At 56.2% G+C, this 19,951-nt stretch overlaps 2 protein-coding genes across 15 annotated transcripts; one reads left to right on the top strand and one right to left on the bottom strand.

Annotated features, from left to right (window-relative positions):
- Positions 1-404: 404 nt before the first annotated feature.
- Positions 405-6,396, bottom strand: LOC308560876 (aflatoxin B1 aldehyde reductase member 2). Its single transcript, XM_081145226.1, has 7 exons — positions 6,029-6,396; positions 3,443-3,630; positions 3,165-3,269; positions 2,558-2,654; positions 2,271-2,370; positions 1,548-1,677; positions 405-810 (listed from the first exon to the last, which is right to left on the bottom strand). Exons 1-7 carry the CDS (start codon positions 6,351-6,353, stop codon positions 649-651), a joined length of 1,107 nt encoding a protein of 368 aa, XP_081001352.1. The 5' UTR covers positions 6,354-6,396; the 3' UTR covers positions 405-648.
- Positions 6,397-6,458: 62 nt separating this feature from the next.
- On the top strand, positions 6,459-18,907 carry SLC66A1 (solute carrier family 66 member 1). Of its 14 annotated transcripts, none has more exons than XM_081144660.1 (10): positions 6,459-6,763; positions 9,192-9,212; positions 9,944-9,984; positions 11,508-11,722; positions 13,964-14,093; positions 14,797-14,884; positions 15,487-15,629; positions 15,779-15,871; positions 16,352-16,537; positions 17,908-18,452. In XM_081144660.1, the coding sequence occupies exons 4-10, from the start codon at positions 11,559-11,561 to the stop codon at positions 17,977-17,979; spliced, it is 876 nt and encodes a 291-aa protein (XP_081000786.1). In that variant the 5' UTR covers positions 6,459-6,763; positions 9,192-9,212; positions 9,944-9,984; positions 11,508-11,558; the 3' UTR covers positions 17,980-18,452. The 14 variants fall into 14 exon arrangements, with proteins under 14 accessions (XP_081000786.1, XP_081000789.1, XP_081000792.1 ...); XM_081144671.1 differs by having other exon boundaries at positions 6,536-6,618; XM_081144670.1 differs by having other exon boundaries at positions 6,561-6,618; positions 9,192-9,252.
- The last annotated feature ends 1,044 nt before the right edge of the window (positions 18,908-19,951 follow it).

The following is a 19,951-nucleotide window of genomic DNA, read 5'->3' as shown; positions in this document are numbered from 1 at the left end:
ATACTCTCTCCCAAGCCAGAGCTGAGTAGCTTTGGGGGGAGGACGACGGAGGCTTTAGCTAGGATGAGAGCACAGCCCCGAGTGTGTTAATATGTTCCACAGCATCCTTGGAGGTTGTCTTCTTGGTGGTGACTCTGACAGAGTTTTGCCCAAACTGTCCTATCTGTAAATGATTCGGTGAAGGCATTTCTGAATGAGAGAGTCTGCGTCAGGTTGTACGGCTCTTTGTCATGTGTGGAAGGGCCACCTCCAGTCCCTCTCCTGAGAGGTCAGACTGGAGTCAGCACAGGACGCTGGGGAGCCCATCCCACTGCCTCTGCCCTTCAAAGACGAATCCACACTCCTGCACCCTTCTCCCCAGGCCTTTGGGAAGACAGGAACCAGGTTGCTGGCAGCAAAAGAAGCAAATTCACCAGGCTCACTTTGGGCCTGGGCTACCCCAGGTCAAGTGCCTGCTTTATTCAGACAGGAAATGCCGGAGTAGATCACAGCCCCCGCCTTTACACATTGTGAAGGCAACTGGGAGTATTACAAGAATATAGGAAACAATTTGTTAACTAAGACGATGAGAAAAGAACAGGCTAAATGAAGTTTAAGGCCAGGGTGAGAGACTGTAGTGTACTCTGCTACCTTGAGTCAGGACTAGGCCTAGCGGAAGTAGTTGGGACATTCATGGGCAACCAGGTGCCAGGCTTGATCAAAGGCCTGCACAACAGCCGGCTCCAGGGGCCCTTCCTCAGTTGCTGCCAGGTTCTGTTCCAGCTGTTCCAGGCTGGACATGCCCAGGATGACTGCATCCCCGTGGGCACCCTGAAAGGCAAGACAGACATCAATGCACCAGTGCACAGTGACTCCAGACATGCGCACCCCTCGCAGCCCTGTACCCGTTTGGATTTGGGATCTGATGTCTTTATACCCTGTATTATTAGAGAAAGAACTTATCTTGCCTTCAGACAGCTCTAAAGCCCTGCCTCCAGTCTCTTCAGCACACAGACCTAAGTTCAGAGCCACTGACCTCTGCCTCTCAGCAGCTGGGTTACTTACTTGACCTCTCTAGGCTTCAGACTTCCTGAAGTTTGCAGGGTGATTGTGGGAATTAAAATTTTGGGAAGTACTTTGCTTCAGGCCTGGCACTTAGCAGGTGCTCGATAAAGAGGAGCCACACAATACCCAAGCTGGGGGAAGGGAAACGGGACAGCAGGGAGAGGGTAACCCACCAGGTACAGAGTTGGACTCTGCAGAGCGGGCAGCGAAGGATGGAATAAATGCTAATGGTTAAAAAAAAACAGTCCTTGAGTGAGGGTTAAAAAATAAAATTGGGGTTACACCTAATAGGACCAATAGTGTTTGTGACAGAGCACATAAGGAAGTCAAAGAACAACAGAATTACTGCCCAAAGATGGGAGGGGCATGGAGAAATTTCAGAGAAAGCAAAGGAGTCATCTCAGAAATCACCAAATAATTATGCAGCCCTCTCCCTCCTCACCACCGCCCCACCCAAGAAAATGGAAAAACAGAAGCAGAGCCTCCTGGGACAGCTGGGTTACCTGGAGCTGCGAGTGGTGGTACATCCACCGCAGGGCGGCTGAGGTCATGCTGGGGGCGCTGGTGCCATATGCAGCCTGCAGGGCCTTCTCCACCAGGGCAATGGCCTTGAAGTGGTGCTCCTTCCAGAAACTGGGCAGGTGAGGGGGGTGACATATAGGTCAGTATCATGGGGGTGGTCACATTGGGGGCTATAGGCAAAGAGCCAACCAGAGCAGCTATGCCCACCCCAACCCCACAGTAGGGGTTGGGCAGTGTCCTCTCTAGCAGTGGGGCTCCTGCCTTATCAGGCAGCAGAACCACTCGGGCTACTGGCTCCCTCACCAGAGACCTCCACATCTTCATTCCTAAGAACACAAAGCCTGTCCTCACTCCACCCTGGAGCACACATAGCTAGTGCAGGGGGCAGGCCCCACGTCTCCTGAGCCTCAATCCAGGGCTCTTTCCTTTCCTCTTAGCAGGTGATGAGCATTTCCCAGGGAACAGCTGTGACTTGGAAGACCCTGCTTAAGGTCCAGGGATCCTCATTTCCTCCCAGAGGTACCAAGAAAACAAGAAGAAACCCCACAGAGGGTTTGGCAATTCCTGCAGGAATCCAGAGACATAGGTCCAGGCTGCAAGGGAAGGCCTGGAGCCCACAGGAAAGCAGCCTAGAACTTCTCCATTCAGATAAAAGAACACTCCCCCCCACATACACACCCCTAATGCAGATATCTCCAGCTCACCGATTCCTGTAGGTCTCAGCCCAGCTATTCCCAAAGAAGCGGCCCACAGGTTGTTTCCCATCCTTGTCTTCATACTTGTACTTGCCGGTCAGCAGGCCCCCTGTGGGAAGGCTGTAATCAGATCCCCTGACCCACAGTGCTTCCAGAGGCTCTTCTGGACTGGGCTTGGGGGCGGAAGGAGAACCAGGAAGGATGGAAGGCACAGCCGAGCCTCCTGTGAAACCCATTTCTGCTTCCCAGGGCCAGGAATGCGCACCCACCCCAGGAGGAGGAGCCTGTCCTCGTACCAGCCAAAGGGTTGTAGGCGTAGAATCTCAGTCCAAAGTGCCTGAGGCAGGGGAAGAGCTCTGTTTCCACCTGCCGGGTGGTGGCGTTGTACATTCCCTGCAGGCAGAAGGACCGGCTAGAGAGGGTGCACATGTCAAAGGAAGGGACCCCAGCAACCTTCTTTTAAAACCTGCAGTCAAAACCTGCCAAGGACTTCAGCAGTGATTTCCCAGACCTCCTGGTGGTAGGGGATGGGGAGACAGCATTGGGCCCAGGAAGGGAAACTGGACTCGAGTGATCATTCCACAAACATCTATGGGTGCCAACTGTGGGCTGGACACTGGGTTTCCAAACATGAGTAAGTCCAGCACAATCTCTGTCTCCAACAGATGTTAGAGGCAAGTTAAAGACACAGAGAGGAGACAGATAATCACAATAAAGGTGGTTTCCAGGATTAGAGCCAGGCTGAGGAGCTTGCACGTCAACCTGAGGGGCACCTGGGGCCAATATGCAGGCTGTGAGCAGGGGAATGGCTGCTATGGAGAGGGCAAGGGCCGGTCAGAGGGGCCAAGAGAAGTCGGGATCACAGGAGCCCTGGAGACAGGCCTCTGCAGCCCTGCCCCGCACCTGGTACACAGTGGGCAGGGTCCAGCCGTTGCTCTTGCAGAGAGTACAGATCTCAGCCACCTCCCAGGCTGCATAGTTGGAAAGCCCAAGCTCCACAAACTTGCCCTGCAGGGAAGAGGCAGTGGTCAGAACCCAACACCGTCAAGACAACCCTAGGAGTGGGGACTGTCCCCAGCTCTGCTTTGGGACAGCCCTGGAGCCTCCACTCTCCTGGGTAATGGCAGGCCAAAGAGAGGAGCAGCAGACCTCCTCCTGGAGCCTAGGGGGGCCACCCTCACCTCTTGGTGCAGCTGGTGGCAGGCACGTAGCGTTTCTTCCACGGGAGTGGCATGGTCAGGTGCATGTAGGTAGAAGAGGTCCACCTGGGAGCACTGCAATCGCTTCAGTGATGTCTCCAGCTGGGACCGGAGACTGTCAGGCTTCAGTGACTTCCCATCCCAGGGATTGGCCTTGGTGGCAATTTTCACTTTGGGGGCAGAATGCAATGGTGGAGAGACTTACTATAACCACTTACTAGCCATGTGACCCTGGCTAAATTATTTAAGTTCTCTGAGCCTCAGTTCTATAATCTGTAAAATAGGGGTGATAGGGAACTGTCCTCATTGGGAGATCGTGAGGATGAACTACATGATGTTACATGTAAGTTCTCAATGTTCACTGCTGTTATAGTAACTATTATTAGTCATCATACTGTTTGGTGTGCCAAGCCTTGCACTGGAGGCTGAGTACACAGAAAGGAACTAAACACACTCGATCTCTACCCTCAAGGAGCTCAGAGTCTAGAAGGTGAGGTTACAATACAGTAAGTGCTGCACAGAAAAGCACTGGTGCTAAAGGAGCCCAGAGAAGAGGTGTGTGGTCAGCCTGGGACTGCCAGGGAAGGCTTCCTGTGGGATAACCCCCAAGCTGAGTCTCCAAGAATGAGTCACAGTCAACAAGGAAGGCTGGGAAGCACATTCCAGAGGGTGGGAACACAGGCAAAAATCATAGACAAGGCAATACAGTATGTGAAGGGCCATACTTGGCAATTCTGAGCTATAAGAGCATAAACTCCAGGCATGGAGCAATGGAGCAAGAGAGAAGAGAAAGGGCACAGGCATAATCTCAAAGGATCTTCTCAGACACCATCACTCAAACATTTCAAGTCAGTGTGTGCCTGCACTCTGGCTGCAGTATAGAGGAAAAAACTCAAGGGGGCAGGCCTGGAAGTATAGAGACGGGTAAAGAGGCTGCTGGGAGAATTCAGAGAAGAGAAGTATCTGCCTGAACATGAGCGCTGGCAGAGATCAAGTTGAGAGACAGGCAGAAGGCAAAATGAGCAGAAGGCAATTATAGTTCCCCTTCCCCTTCCAGACTCATGGAAGCTGCACACCCACACACCCACCGTCCAGACACAGTCCCCATGAGAACGAGATAGTGCTCTGCCATGCAAGCACGGCTCTGCCTTGCAAGCGGCGTGGAAATGCTATACAGAACGCTGGCTGGCTGGATCGGGGGGTGGATGGAGTCTGCACTTTTCATCCTTGCCAAAGACAACTCAGCAGTTCAGAGGGAAGTCATCCGACCATTTCATATGAGGGAACAAGTCCCACAGCCTTACGACCAGATACTCTCTATTCCTCCGAATGCTCAGTGAACTTTGCCTCGGGTCCCACCTGAGGACTTTGGCCCAGTGAGCGCCTGGGTCAAAGAAGGAAGCAGGGAAGGGTTGCAGAAGAAAAACCACTTCAGAAACAAAACCTTCATTAACAACAAGGCGGCCAGGTGAACTAGACAGCATGGGCCTGAGATACATGTCCCCATTCTGTTCCTCCAGATCCACCAAGCTATGAGTCTAAGGGTCCGGAGGGGAAGCCCCACAGGGGCTGGGAAAGAAGAGCCTGGGGGGGAGGGGGCGCAAAGTGTGACAGTAATAATAGCCAACGTTTACTGGGCGCCACTATACGTCAGGTAGCCTCCTAGGCACTTCTAATGGAATCAGGCTAATGAGGGACAGTCCTTCCTTACACACACTTCCCCCTTTCAAGCCACACCTGCCCACGGGCCACCCTTCCACACACCAGGCACTTTGCATTTCCAAGCCCAGTCTTAGTACAGCTGTGCCCTCAGCGCTAATGCCCCTTTCTGTCATTCTCTGCCCAGCAAACCACTACTGATCCTTTAAGGCCCAGCCAGCTCCTGCTCTCTGAGCCTTCCCCAGGGCCCCTCCCAGTTCTGGTCGTCCCAGAGCGCTGCCCCTTCTGGGTTCCCTGGTAATCACTGGCTTGTCTTCCCCACCACACCCTGAGCTCCCTGGGGGTGGGTTAGTCACTTTCCCTCCGGTTACCCCATCACGAAGATAGCAGGGGCTACCTGACTGGCTCTCTCACACGGCCACCTCTGCTCCCCCAGCCCAGCCTGCTACTGCATCGCTACCGCTCTCCCTGAGAGCGCCCAGGGACTGCCAACTGACCTGAGCAAAGTCCAGGGACTGGTGAAAGAACAGGGTGCTCAGGGAGCGGAGGGGGAGTGCGGGCAATGGGGAGAGGGGCCTGGGCGGAGCGCGGGGCCTGGTTATGGGCACCTGGCAGGACTGAAGGCGGGAAGGGCACGGCTCTGGAGGCCAGTGCCTCAGAGAGGTTCCCCAAGAAAGCAACAGGGGTAGAAAGCTAAGGGCTAGACCAGACTCGGGGGGGTTCCCGAGCTGCAACCCCTAAAGGAAGGGAAGGGGAAGGTGGTCAGGACACAGCCCTGTCCGGCTGTCGGGGCTACATGTGCACCGGGTCTGGAGAGCAGGGCTAGGGGAGGGGACGAGGCTGTCGGTGCACAATGGCTGGGGCCGGGTCAGCGTCCAGCCGGCGCAGGCGGCAGTGAGGGGCCGTTACCTCTGCAGTCGCCGCCGCCCAGCCCGAGCCCCAGGCCGCCCAGGATGCTCTCCGACTGGCCGTCGCTGTACATGAAGGCCGTGTCCAGCTCGGTGTGGCCGCGCTCCAGGAAGGCGCGCACAGCCGCGGCGCTGGCGGGCGCGTCCATGCGGCGCCCCATCTCCATGGTGCCCAGCACGGTGGCCGGCCGGGCCGGGGCGCCCGAGGCGGACCCTGGCGAACGGGACATGGCGGCGGCGCTGGCGGCGCGAGCCTGCGGCGGCCCCCGGCGACGCGCACAGCGGACCGCGGCGCGGGCCACAGCGCGAGACGCCGCGCGGAGCATGAGGTCCGCGCCTGCGCGCCGGGGCGCCCGGGACCCCGCCCACCGCCGCGGGGAGGCGGAGCCCGGGAGGCGGCGGGGCAGCCGGCCCGGAGCGTCCCTGCGCCGCACGCACGCTGTGCCCGCCAGCGCCGCCCCGGGGCCGTCGGACAAGTGCGCGGCGCGAGGGGCGGAGCCGCGCGGTGCCGGGCGGGGAGGCGCCTCGGGTCGGCTGACCAGGCAGTGGAGACGGAGCCGAGAGACCCGCCGGGCGGCGGGTGTGGACGAGGTGAGCCGGCTCGAGGCTGGGGGCGAACACGAACGTGGCTGCGGGTCGGGGCGCTGGGGCTCCCCCCGCATCTTCGCAGCACCCTCCTCCAGCCCCTGGGCCGTCCCGAGGCGCCTGGCCTCTCCTTTGGAGCGCGAGGTCCTAGGTGAGACTCGGAGCCGGGATTGGGTGGCCCTCGGGGGGCCACGTCCCCCTCCTCGGGGGCGACCAGCACTGCCTCTCCGACGCGCCTGGCCAGGGTTTGGGGTCCGGGTCCCCGATCCTGATGGCTTTGTTTTCCCCAGGGCGGGCCGGGCCGGGGGAGGGGGCCTCGCGGCGGTTGAGCGCTGACCCCGGCGGCTGCTCTGTCATTATCCCGGCCGCTCCGGCGGCGGGCGCCGGGCTGAGTCACCGGCTGGCCCAGGACCTGGAGGCCCGGCGTGGGTGGGAGCCGCGAGCCGGGACGCTCCTCCCCTCCGCGTCCTCCCCAGGTCTGCAGGGAGCACGGGTTGCACCCTCCCCGCCCCATGCCTAGGACGGGTTTGGAAGTGTGTCCATGGGGAGGCTGGGTTTGGAAGCGTGCGGGTTGGCGCCGGTCTCGGTCTCGTCCATTCAACACTTTCTGAAGGCTGCTGTGTGCCAGGGACCCTGAAGGGGGCTTGGGGGCGCGCTACAGCCAGAAGGGAATAATGGCCATCCATGGCTATTACCACCGAGCGTTCAACCTGTCGCTTGGCCTGGGCTTTCTCGTTTAACTCTGCCGTCAGCCAGGGAGGCGGATGCTTGCATTCGCCCCATTGTGAGGTGGGAACCCTAAGGCTGCATCACTTGCCCAGGAGTTCTACACCTGTAAGCATCAGGCCGGTCAGTGCCAGGGCGCTTTCTCCCCAGCCTTAGGCCATCCGAGCTCACAACTAGATCTTTTCTTGTTTCTCTTTCTCCCTTCCTCCATTCCTCTCTCAACATTTTTACTGTGCAGCTGGTGCCTTAGGTTGAAGGGGAGGATTGGGCTTAAAGACCAGTGATCTCTGAGGAGGTGTGATAAGCATTATTCAAGTTTGTGGAGAGGGAGGGGAAAAGGTGACAGGTGTTGTCCAGCCAGCCCTTGTAAACCTCTCTGAGAGGACAATTTAGAGCTTGATCTTAGTCTCTCTACCAGGCCCTCCATGGGGAGGACAGTCCTAGGGGACGAGACAGCATGTGCAGAAAGAAGGCTGGAGGCCTGAGAATGACTACTGAAGACCTGGGCAAGGGACAGGAGATAAGGGGAGGGCAGTTCCTGAAGTACCTTGGGGATGTGGACTTGATCTGGTAGGTGAAGGTCACTTGACCAACTTCAGTGGAACCATTTCCTTGACTCAGCTTAGGATCTGGCAGAGGAGCTTGCGTGTGGCAGGAGATACCTTCTCCAGCTCAGTCTTTCTCACAGTGTGGCCACGTGCATCAGAATCAGCTGGGGAAGCCCCTTAAATCCAAGGTCCTTGATCCCCATCCCAGACGTACTGATCCTGAATTTTGAACATATACCCTCCCTGATCCTAAGGCACCTCGGCTGCAGTCCTTGTCAAACCTACAAATGCAGTCAAGCTTTTTTGCAACTCTGGACATCCATTCACTCGGTGCTGTTGGACCAGGTGGGCACATTTCCAAAAGCCAGGCCTGGGGCCCAGGCTGGCTCCCTACTTGAGTCAGAGTCTATGGGTGACAGGTCCTATTCACAGTGGCTGTCAGAGGAAGGCCCTTTCTGTTCAGTGCTTACATGTGTCTCAGAGCATCTTGAGCCCTGAGCTGCACGACAGCCTTGTACATGGACAGGGGAGCACTCACCCAGTGCCCTGGGCCCTGTAAGCCAAGGTACATTACTCAAGATATCCTCCTCCTTCATTGGGCATGTGCCCACCTCATTTCTTCCCAACCTGGTGAAAAGAGGGAGTGAGAGAGTGGCCTTAGGGTTGCTGAAATACTGGACTTTCATCCACAAAACAGTCACTACCATGCATTGTCAGGCCCTGGGCTTAGAGCTTTATGTGCATTTCATCTGCACAACAACCCAAGGAGTAAGGGTCACTATTCTCATTTTACTTTTTATTTACTTATTTTTAAGTGTTTTTATTGATTTCAGAGAGAGTAAGGCAGAGGGAGATAGAAACATCAGTGTTGAGAGAGAGTCATTGAGTGGCTCCCTCCTGCATGCCCCTTGCTGGGGACTGAGCCCACACCCCAGCATATGCCCTGACCGGAAATCAAACCATGACCTCCTGGTTCATAGCTCAACGCTCAACCACTGAGCCATGCCAGCTACGCACCATCCTCATTTTATAAACAGGCTCAGACAAGTTACTTGTCCGAAGCCACTGGACCTTATCTGTAAAATGAGGACAGTATTCCCCACCTCTCAGGAAAGTGACAAGGATGGCCGTGTACTAACCTGTGATGAACTGCAGTGGCACATTTGGGATCTGTAAGGGGGGGTGGAGGAGGCAGTCCAATTCCAGGATGCCTGGGGAACAAAAGGACTTGATTTGAAATGCATGCGGCATGGCAGAGATAGAGTTCTTACTTAAACCATATGTTAACCTGGGGTTGCCTTGCAGGTGCTGGGAGCCGGGCATCAGGTAAACAGTTGCAACATCAGCTGTGCTAAAGGTCATCCAGGTGGGTCACCAGGATACAGGGAGAGGCTTTCAGCCATGCTCGCTGGGCCCTGGAGATGCTGCAAGGAACCACACAGACAGTGACCTGGGGTGCCCCTCCCCCAGCTCTGGGGCCTCTGCCCACTGCTGGTCACACTAGGGCTGAGAACCTAGAGCTTCCTGAGAAAAGAAGCTGACTCTCTTCCTTTCCCTTCCTGACACTCAGACACTGTGACCTCAGCAGTTCCAGGGTCCAGTCAGGATGACTTAGTCCATTGGAGCTGCTGTGACAGACATCATAGATTAGGTGGCTTATAAACAACACAGGTTCATTTGGAGCCAGCTGACTCAATGTCTGGTGAGGGTCTACTTCCTATTCATAGATGGCTGACTTCTCACTGTGTCCCCACCTGGCAGAGAAAGAGAGAGAAAGTAGGAGGGAGGGAGGGAGGGAGGGAGGGAGGGAGGGAGGGAGGGAGGGAGGGAGGGAGGGAGGGAGGGAGGGAGGGAGGGAGGGCTCTCGTGTCTCTTATAAGGGCCCTAATCCCACTCATAAGGGCTCTGCCCTCCTGACCTGAGCACTTCCCAAAGGCCCCACCTCCTAAAACCATCGCATTAGGGGTGAGGTTTCAACAGAATAATTTGGGGAAGACATAAGTGTTCAGCCTATGGCCCTGGGCATTGCTTGAGGAGGACCTTCGACCTCCTGACAGGACTAGGAACTGGAGGGAGCAGGAGGAGCCTCGCACCGCTGGTGAGGAAAACCCGTCTGAGCACAGTGAGAAAAGGGGAAGCCTGTCTTCTGGCTGCTCAAGAAGCTGGGCAGTGAAGCCAGACCACAGGAAGGCTCTGCTGGGCCCAGGGACAGGCGCACCTGAGGCAGCATGGCATGGTGGCTTTGAGCAGGGCTTGGGTCCTGGTTCTGGCTTTGACTCATGGCTCTGCCACTTCCTGGTTGCATGTCCCCGGGAAGTGACTTCGCTGGTTCCTCTACTTTATAGAGCTGATATGAGGACAAAATGCATGAATGCAAGCCAGGCAATTAACACAGAGCTGGCAGAGGCTCAGCCATAGGGCTGTGATGAGTCTCGCCCGGTGGAGATGGCGCCACCTGGCTCCGCTTTCTCTCCCTTCTCTGGCGTAGTGTTTGTGCAGGGTGCCGCGGCACCAGGAGGGGCCTTCCCTGCCTGCCCCTGTAGCCAGCCATCTTCTGGCTTTGCAGTGGTGAGAAGGGGGAGGTGGCTCTGGATTCCTTGCCAGCAGGCGTCCCACACAGGTGAGGTCCTGGGGGAACACGGCTTGAACCCCAGTCACCTGTGCAGCCTCCAGATTCAGCTGGTCCTTAGCCCTCACCCACCTCATCTGACTGACCTGTCAACGGAAGAAATGTACAAACCTAGAAAATTCTTCTAAGAGTTTACTTGAGCCAAACTGAGACATATGTCGGGTAGCAAGCTCTCAAATGCTCCGGAGAGTAACAGTTTTACGCTTTGTGCACTTGAAATTAAGGAGGGAAGATAAGGAAGGTTACATGAGGATGAGGGGGAGCCAGATGGGGATCAGACTGTAGGGTTATGTACTTTCTTGCGGGGCTTACGTCTGGAGGGGCATTACTTCCAGCATTTCAGTGGTGGTTTAGCCCAGATGCACAAGAACAGTGGACAGGGTTGGCTTAAAAACCTTTCGCTAAAGAAGGTATATCCCTGGGGCCTGACCACCCACCATGACCTGCCCAGTTTGGAATTTATAATCAGGTCACCCTGTGAGATTACTTTCCATAGAGCCCATTCTTTTCCACCCACAGACCAATGTCGGGTGACAAGCCTACTCCATGGGCCTGCTCTCAGCAGACCCTCACAGCGTAATTTACAATAACGAACTGGGAACGATCTGAACATTCAAGAATTACAATAGAAGTGACATGTTTGAGGGCTCAGTTCTCCATACTGAATTTATGAATTCATCGGACCCTCACAACTGTATGAGGGAGGCGTTGTCATCACCCCAGTTTACAGCCAAGGGAACTGAGGCACAGTCGCAGCATTAACAAGGGTTAGGGTGGGACAGGAAGGCGCTCATCCCTGACTGCAGGTCCAGCGCTCCTTGCACACGTGGGTGGCTCGGGTTTGCTTTGATCTCTGTACTTGAGGCAGATGGTGTCCTTTGGTCCAGGGGGCTCAGTCAGTGCCAGATAAGCTGGGAATGGGCTTACGTTGGGGACACCATGACTAGGGCCCCGACCTTCCGAAGCTGAAGCCCCCCTCTTTCTCCATATAGAGCCCTCACCTGCTTCAGCGTGCCAGCACCGTCCCTCTGCCTTCCTCAGCCATGGTCTGGAAGAAACTGGGCTCCGGAAACTTCTCCAGCTGCCCTAACGGCTCCCGCCAGTGGATATGGGACGTGTTCGGTGAATGTGCCCAGGACGGCTGGGACGAGGCCAGCGTGGGCCTGGGCTTAGTCTCCATTCTCTGCTTCGCAGCATCTACCTTCCCGTGAGTAGTGCCAGGGTGGCAGGACCGTGTTTAACCTCGTGAGGAGCTACCAGACGGTTTGCCAAAGCAGTCACACCATTTCACATCCTCACCAGCGCTGTAGAGAGGACCCACTTTCCCCGCATTCTCATCAGCACTTGGCATTTTCTGTCTTTATTATAGCCCTCCCAGCAGGCGGAAGTGGTAGTTTCGATTCATATTTTCCTGGGGAGTAATGATGTTAAATGGCCTCTCATGTGCTTATTGGCCAGCTCTGTGTCTTCTTCGGTAAGAGGTCTGTTCAGCTCCTTTGCATTGGATTAATTGTCTTTTTATTGTTGAGGTATAAGAGCTCTTTATATAGTCTATGTCGACGTAAGAATGTCCAAACCTGTAGAGAATTTTCAGAAGAGTTTATTTGAGCTGAACTGATGACATATGCCGTGAAGCAAGATCTGAAACACTCCGCAGTTTTGCAGCTTCTTTCATACATTTGAAATTAAGGAGGAGATGGGAGGAAGCCTACAAGAAGATGGGAGAGAGCAAGCCAGGGACTGGAGCACAGGGTGGTTAACAAGATTATGTGCTCTGATTCAGGTGGTTGTTTCAAAGGTGTGTTAACCTAGATACACACACACACACACACAAATGAATCTTGCTTAAAGCAAAGATAAGCCTTCTGCTAGAAAAGTTATATGTCTGGTGCATGACTACCCATCATGACCTGCCTAGTTAAACGTTTATGATCAGATCGCCCTGTGAGGTTACTGTCCATAGAACCTCTTTCATCCACCTTCACGTGACTTGCAAATATTTTCTCCTATTCTCTGGGTTGTCTTTTCACTTTCTTGGTGTCCTTGGAAGCACAAAAGTGCTGTACTAGGTATGACACAAGTAAATAAAACAGATACTGCCCTGTTCCATGCAGAGCTTCCATTCTGGCACCTTTAAAGGACACCCAGGGAGGCACAGGGAAGATGGCCTGGAGGAGAAAGGCCATCCAGCAAGCGGTGATGTCAGGGGCCATTGGAGAGGCCCCTAGGAGGCAGAGTGGACAGGTCTGGTGACTGATGGAGGCAGAGGGAGAGAGACTCATCTGGAGAGCTTCCCAGACCCATCTGAGGAGCTGGCTGAGGCTTCTCCTTCCTGCCATGGCATAGCGCTGGCCCTGCCTGGGTCTGGCTGATTAACCAGCAAGGGGAGTCAAAGGCCTAGGAGAGAGCCCCAAGTGACGGCAGGAATGGCAGCCAACTTTCTGCTCCTTAGGGCCCACTCTTTCCTGGGTGTTACAAAATTATTTTACCTGCAATTTCTGGAGATATGTCAGGTCACAGTATCCCGAAGGAGCTTTGTGGGACAGCATAAACCTTCATTAAGGGCCTTCTCAGCAACAGGCCTGTGCTGGGCACTGTCCCTACCCCCAGGAAGCTTGAGTCCAGGAGAGAGACCCAGGTGCCAAGTGTTACAAAGGATGCTGGTGAGCTCACATCAGGGGAGGCCCTGAGGAGGAACTGGTATTTCCTGAACAGTGACAGATGACGAGGAGGGGTGGGCGGACCATCTGTAAGCGAAGAGTTCAGAGGAAGAGAAAGCAACCCTTGTGGAGCAAGACTGCCTCCCAGACTCCCCAGCTGCACGACCTGACTGGCTCAGCCCCCAGGAAGGAGGGGTTCTGACCACATGGGGGACTGTGAGGACGGAATGAGTTTGTACACACGAAGGGCTCAGAGCTAGCCACCATCCACGTTGGGCCCATGCTGAGACCTGGCCACAGGTCCAAAGAGAGGGTCCCAGTACCAAGGACCTTTGGGAAAACAGCCAAGGTGCTGACTACCCTGGCTTTGTACTGGAGAGCCCCGGGAGCCACAGCCCTGCCCCAGGGAGATAACAGCTGTGGTTCAGCCGTCATCTTATCTTCACCCGTGCCTGAAGATAGGGCAGTGGCAGTGCCCAGCCTTGGGCTTGCAGCCACCACCACCATCCTGTTTTCAAACTCCCTACCCCCTTCGTATGAGAGAGAATCTAGGGTCCCCAGGGTGCTGTGGAGGAGAGTGTGAGCAACGCTCTGCTGTCTCTGGAAAGATGCACACTCAGCATGTTCCTGGGTTGGACGGGATTCTCCCTGGTAAGAACCCCCAAAGGGCAAAGAAAGGCTCATGAGGACCCTGTGGTGGTCTCATCTGGGGGCTGTTCCCTTGCTGACCCTCCAAGGCAATGCCACAGCCCTGGGCCCCTGAGCCTGCATCTCCCTCTGTGCCGCAGACAGTACATCAAGGCCTGCAAGATGGGCAACATGGACCAGGCCCTGTCCCTGTGGTTTCTTCTGGGCTGGATTGGTGGCGACTCCTGCAACCTCATCGGCTCTTTCCTTGCTGACCAGCTGCCCCTGCAGGTGGGCTAGCCCCGGGCAGGGTGGGCTAACTGGGATAGCCATGGCAGAGGCTCTGGGGCCTCCCACTGGAGGCCTGGGGTCCAGAATCCTGGCCTGTTGCTCCGTCTTATGAGGGCCCCACGCTCTAGAGAGAGCCCTGTGCCCTGCCATGCAGCATGACAATGGGCTAGTCACTGCCCTTCTCTGTGCCTCAGTTTCCCCTCTGCAAAATGACCACATCAAACCAGAAGATCTCTGACATCTTCACCTCTAAGGTGCTGTGATCCTGATGGAGCTTGGAGGGGGGGGGGGTTAGAAGAGGAAAGTTTTCCTCTGAGAGGCCCAGGAGCCTCCTGTGGGTAGGCAGAGCTGAGATGCCCAATCAGGAACCCATTGTCTCCCCAAGGGGACTGTGAAGTCGTAAGTGCACCTGTATCAGGCCAGACTAGATCCCACACTTAATCTCTGTGTCCCATTTTGTCCTGACAAGAGGAGCTAGTCAGACATTTCCTCCATCTGCCTGGGCCAACGCTTTATTTACCTGATCTCTAGTTCTGTCAGGTAGGAACTGTGATTCCCCTTTCCAGATGAGCAGACAGCAGCTCAGAGAGGTGAAGCGACTTGCTCAGGGTCACCCAGCTGGGATGTGAGAGCGCTGCCTCAGTGTCAGGGCGCTGTCAGTCCTGAGCCTGGGACTGAGCCAGAGCCCCCGCTTCCCTTGCAGACCTACACGGCGGTGTATTACGTCCTGGCAGACCTGGTGATGCTGTCCCTGTACTTTCACTACAAGTATAAGAATCGCCCCTCTCTCTGTGAGTACGGCAGTCCCTCTGTGTCGGGCACTCCGGGGACAGCCAGGAGTTCGGAAGGAAGCGGGTGTCCCATTGCTGGGTGATAAACCTCAGAAAGGCTTCCTTGGGTCTTATCTGCGAGCCTGAGTGCTGATCAGCCAAGATAGAGACCAAGGGCAATGAGCACAACCGGCCAAGACCACAGGGCTTCCTTTCACTCAAATTCTTATTCAGCAAACATGGCTTCATCTTCTCCTCTGTGCCTGGCCCTGGGCTTGGAGCTGGGGAAACAGGCACAGGGCACACAGACCATCGCTCCCTTTGAGGATTCGGAAGAGGCAGTGGCCGAGGTCAGAGCGAGGGCTGTATGAGATGTGGCCTGAGGCACTGCTTTCAGTAACCCCCCTCTGGCCTCCACTGCCCTCCTCATATCGCTTTTATAACCCCAAGAGAAGGACAGTATTATTACACCCCTTCTACAGAGGAGGAATTAAAGCTCAGCGATGTTAGGTCACTTGCCCAAGGTCACACAGCCACTGAGGGGCAATGCCATGACTCCAATCCCAGTGTGCCTACCGCCATGCGGATACCTAACTGCCGCTTCCTTCCTGCCTCACGTCCAGTGTCTGCCCCCATCAACTCCGTGCTCTTGTTCACTTTGGGACTGGCCTGTGCCGCCCCGCTGCTGAGCAGCATTGCCTCCAAGGCTGCCCCGCAGGAGGTCTTCAGGGGGCGGAAGCTCCTGTCTGTGGAGCCAGGCAATAAGGTGAGGTGAGGGCCTGTAATGGTAGGGTGGGGTGGGAGGCATGGCCTCCTGAGGGGGAGGGTGGGTTGCCCAGTAGGAGGGAGCTCGGGGGTCTCCCCCTGCCCCTCCAGCCCCTGCTAGGCACTGAGCGCTCCCCTCTGCCTTCTCAGCCCTTCACTCGGCAGGAAATCATTGGCTTTGTCATCGGCTCCATCTCCAGCGTACTGTACCTGTTCTCCCGGCTGCCTCAGATCCGCACCAACGTGAGCCTTGAGCAGGGGTGGGGCCGAGTGGGAGAGAAGAGCTGGCCTGGCCGCTCGGTCCTCTGGGTTGAGTAGCGCGGTGCAGAGATCTGGGTCCATACTCACTGTTGGCTTAGGCGACTTAATCCAATTCTCTGAGCCTCGGTTTGTGCCTCCGGAAGATGGGCATGATGATGCCTGCCATCCAGGGGTCCGTGTGACCTGTGTGAGGATTAGGGAAGTCAGAGGTCAGGTGAAGTGAGGGGCTGAGCTTAGAGGCCTCAGAGGAGAGGAGAAGGTGGGGAATCGGATGGGGGTGGGGCTGGAGAGCAGGGCATCGTGGGCAGCGGGCATAATGCAGCATGGTCTCCTGTGATGCACATAGTGAAAAGGCAGGCTAAGACTCCATGCAGTGTGACGGGGAAGATGGCTGCGTGGACAGTCACAATCCAGAGTGACAGGCCCTATTTAAGGTCTCTGACCTCAACTCCCTCACTCCAGTTCCTGCGGAAGTCAACCCAGGGAATCTCCTACTCGCTGTTCGCCTTGGTGATGCTGGGGAACACGCTGTATGGACTGAGTGTGCTGCTCAAGAACCCCGAGGTGGGCCAGAGCGAGGGCAGCTACGTGCTGCACCACCTGCCCTGGCTCGTGGGCAGCCTGGGCGTGCTGCTGCTTGACACCATTGTATCCTTCAGGGCAGGCGGGGCGGGGGGGGGGGCTGGCAGGCAGCCTCTGTCTGCTCACAGCGTCCACATCCACCCATCCACCCACCCATTCATCCATCCACCCATCCACCCACCCATCCATCCATCCACCCATTCATCCATCCACCCACCCATCCATCCATCCACCCATTCATCCATCCACCCACCCATCCATCCATCCACCCATTCCATCCACCCACCCATCCATCCATCCACCCATTCATCCATCCACCCACCCATCCATCCATCCACCCATTCATCCATCCACCCACCCATCCATCCATCCACCCATTCATCCATCCACCCAGAGTCACCTGGGTGCCATGCATCCTGCCAGACACTGGGTCCAGTGAGCAAGAACAGGATGGCCTTGCCTCAGGAAGCTTATAGCTCAGTGGGGTGGCAAATAGGATGCGCGTAATTATAAATAATTACTTCATTGCAGTGACACCGAGGGCCACAGAGAAAAACTGCTGTCATGCTTTGAAGGCTCCACAGAGGCCTCCATGGGGGCCATTTATACTGTGCCCTGAAGGAGGTTAGTCATGCAAAGGCTAGAGGGATGTTCCCAGCTTGGTGCAAAGGCCCTGAGGAACAGGGAAAATCGGGCCATGCAGGCCTGAGGAATGAAAGCTGGAACATGGAGACATACCTGAGTTAGAGTCAGAAAACTTTGGGGTCAAATTCTGGCTCCACTCCATAGCTGTGTGACACAGGGCAAACCGTTAACCTCTCTGTGCTTCTGTATCTTCATCTGCATGGTAGAGGTCACAGTCACTGTCTCACCAAGATAATGGGGTGATTACATAAGGTAAGGCATCCGGAAGTGCTGCACACGCCCAGAGCAGCGAGTTCTCAGTGTGTTTGCTAAACAATGGAATGGAGCCTTACTTGGATCTCGTTTGGGAGAAAGTAAACATGGCCCTTGTGTCAACATCTGCTGAGTCCCTGCTGGGTGCAAGGAGAGAAAAGTTTAAGCTCACCTGGAACTAATATAAAATATTGAATGTCAAAGGAAAGCTTAAGCTCCAGTGCCTTCAAATGGCCCCAGCCACCTAGTGAAACTCCCAGGATGGTACAGGGTGGAAGGAAGGCAAAATCATGGGGCTGGAGTTCGGGGGACTGCCTGGGGGAGGAAGACCCCCGTCTGGGCTTGGAAGAGGAAGTTGGGCCAGGGACTGAGGAGCGGGAAGGCATTCAGGGTGGAAGGTGTGGTCTGAGCAGAGGCTGGGACGCCATGGCTGGCCCTCGCCATGGGAAGAGGGAAGCAGCTCTGGATGGAGCCACGGGCCCCCAGAGGCAGATCCAACCCAGTCTGTGCTTGGTTTGGCCTTGACTTCAGCCCCTCAGATCTCCGTACAGTTCGTGGTGTACAGGAACGCCACCACGTCCCCAGAGCACCAGCCACTCCTCCCAGGCTGACCAGGACCCAGGTCAAGCCCACGTGACCAGGATCTCCAGACGCCACACCAGGAAAAGAGAAGTGTGGGCAGCCACAGCGCTGCGGACGCTGGACCAGGCTGTGGAGGAAGCCGGGGTGGGGGCCTGGCACTCCTGACCCAGCGGCCTACCCCCACGCCTCCAAAACCTCCTGGGCTGGGCTGACTTCCTCAGGAGCAGCCCTGACTGACTCAGGAGCAAGACTGCCCCTAGGGCCAGCCTGCCGCCCCCACCCCCATTTGGGACTCACCCTCCTTAGGGTCTGAAGCAGCTGTCTCTGGGAGCTTTGAGGGAAGGGCTGCAGCTGGCACCTCACCCCTCAAAAACCAGTGCAGCTGCCCCTAAGCTAACCTACCTCATTCTGCTGCTCGCCCCCTGGGGAGGGACTCGGCCGTATCCCAGGCTACCCAGGACTGTCCTGTGGGCTGCAGCCAGCCCAGTAAATGGTACTTCCCAACGCGGCTGTCCTGTTCCTCCTTCCCAAGGTACTGGGGTCTGGGCTGCTCTGAACAGCAGTGGATAGAGATCTGGGCCCCACCTCCCAGGGCCTGGGTGGGGGCCTAAAAGATCAGGCTGTGGGGGAGCCAAGCAGGAGGGGACCGAGTCTGCCAGCTATCCTACCGGGGGCCTCTTAATTTCATCAACCTGCTTCTCTCTGACTGGCTCCACACCTGGTGGTGGGGACAGCTATGAGAATGACACTGCAACAGGGTCCCTGCACCTCGGTCCGCAGAAGGAAGCAGATAAGGTTCAGATCTTGGTTCTGCATCTTAGCTTCTCTGTGCCTCAGTTACTTTATCTGTGGAATGACAGTGATTACCACTTCATATGTCCTTATGAGATGGTGTAACTATGGAGGTTAGCCCCGAAGTCTAGCACATAGTAAGGACTCAATAAACGTTAGCTTTGATAAATTTTAGTTGGAGGAGAGGGGCAACCAAATCTCCCTGGACATCAGGGAGACCTTCCTGGAGGGGGTGACATGGCAGAAGGATGAGCGAGAGAGAACCAGGGGGCAAGGAGGGAGTGTTGCAGGCCAGAGGAAGAGAAGGTTTCAGAGCAGGTGGGGTAGGGAGGGGAGGAAGGCAGGGCTCAGCCCTGAGACTCCGTCCTGAGTCCACTTTCCTGTTGGCAATGACCCTGTGGGTACCTGAGGACAGAGGAGCCAGCTCTCTGCTCTTACCCGCACTCCCCACTTCAGGTTCCCAGGTTGTGGGAGCCATCGGGGTGGGGTGGGAGAGAAGCTGTCCTCTGAGCCTTTCTTTTGGAATCTTCCTCTTTCTCCCCAGAGAAAGCAAGGAGCTGAGCAAGGGGACACAAGCCTCCCTAGTGCGGGTCGGGGGTTGGGGGGGGGGCATGGCCCAGTTTGGTGCCACAGGCATTTATGGAGCGCGGTCCTACACACTTGGCCCTTGCTGTGCTGGGAGTATGGGATAGGGTGAACCAGCTCTGGTCCATGCCCTTAAGGGCAGAACTTGCCGGGCCCTGGTGGAAAGGGGTGTTTACCAGAAGGTACAAAGTGTCATTGGAATGAGGAGACTCAACCAGGGAAGGCTTCACGGAGGGGGGGCCCTGGAGCTGAATGTTGAAAGCAGAGGGAAGGGAGTGTGCAGAGTCCTGGAGTGGGAGTCTGGGCTGCTCCCGAGGCCGGGTTGGGGGAGGGCCAGCCTGGTGGCTCACAGGAGGCCGCTGGGTTTGGTTGGGAGAAGAGAAAGGGAGTTCGGGCTGGGAAGACCAGGGACAGGGCACCTTAAGGCTCAGGTGGGCAGTGAGGGCAAGAAGGGCCAGTCTCACCCAGCCCTGCCTGGGGTGTGCCCGTGAAGCCGTGAGTAACCTGGCGTGCATCTGACGTTTGTTGAGCACTTGCTGTGTGCAGGGCTGGGCTGAAGCCCCTGAGGTAGGTGCAATTACGGCCATTTAACAGATGGAAAAACAGGCTTTGAGGAATTTAGTA

Source organism: Miniopterus schreibersii (assembly GCF_964146895.1).
Source record: "Miniopterus schreibersii genome assembly, chromosome: 8".
NCBI classification, from domain to species: Eukaryota; Metazoa; Chordata; class Mammalia; order Chiroptera; family Miniopteridae; genus Miniopterus; species Miniopterus schreibersii.
This window is presented reverse-complemented; position numbering and strand designations above follow the sequence as displayed.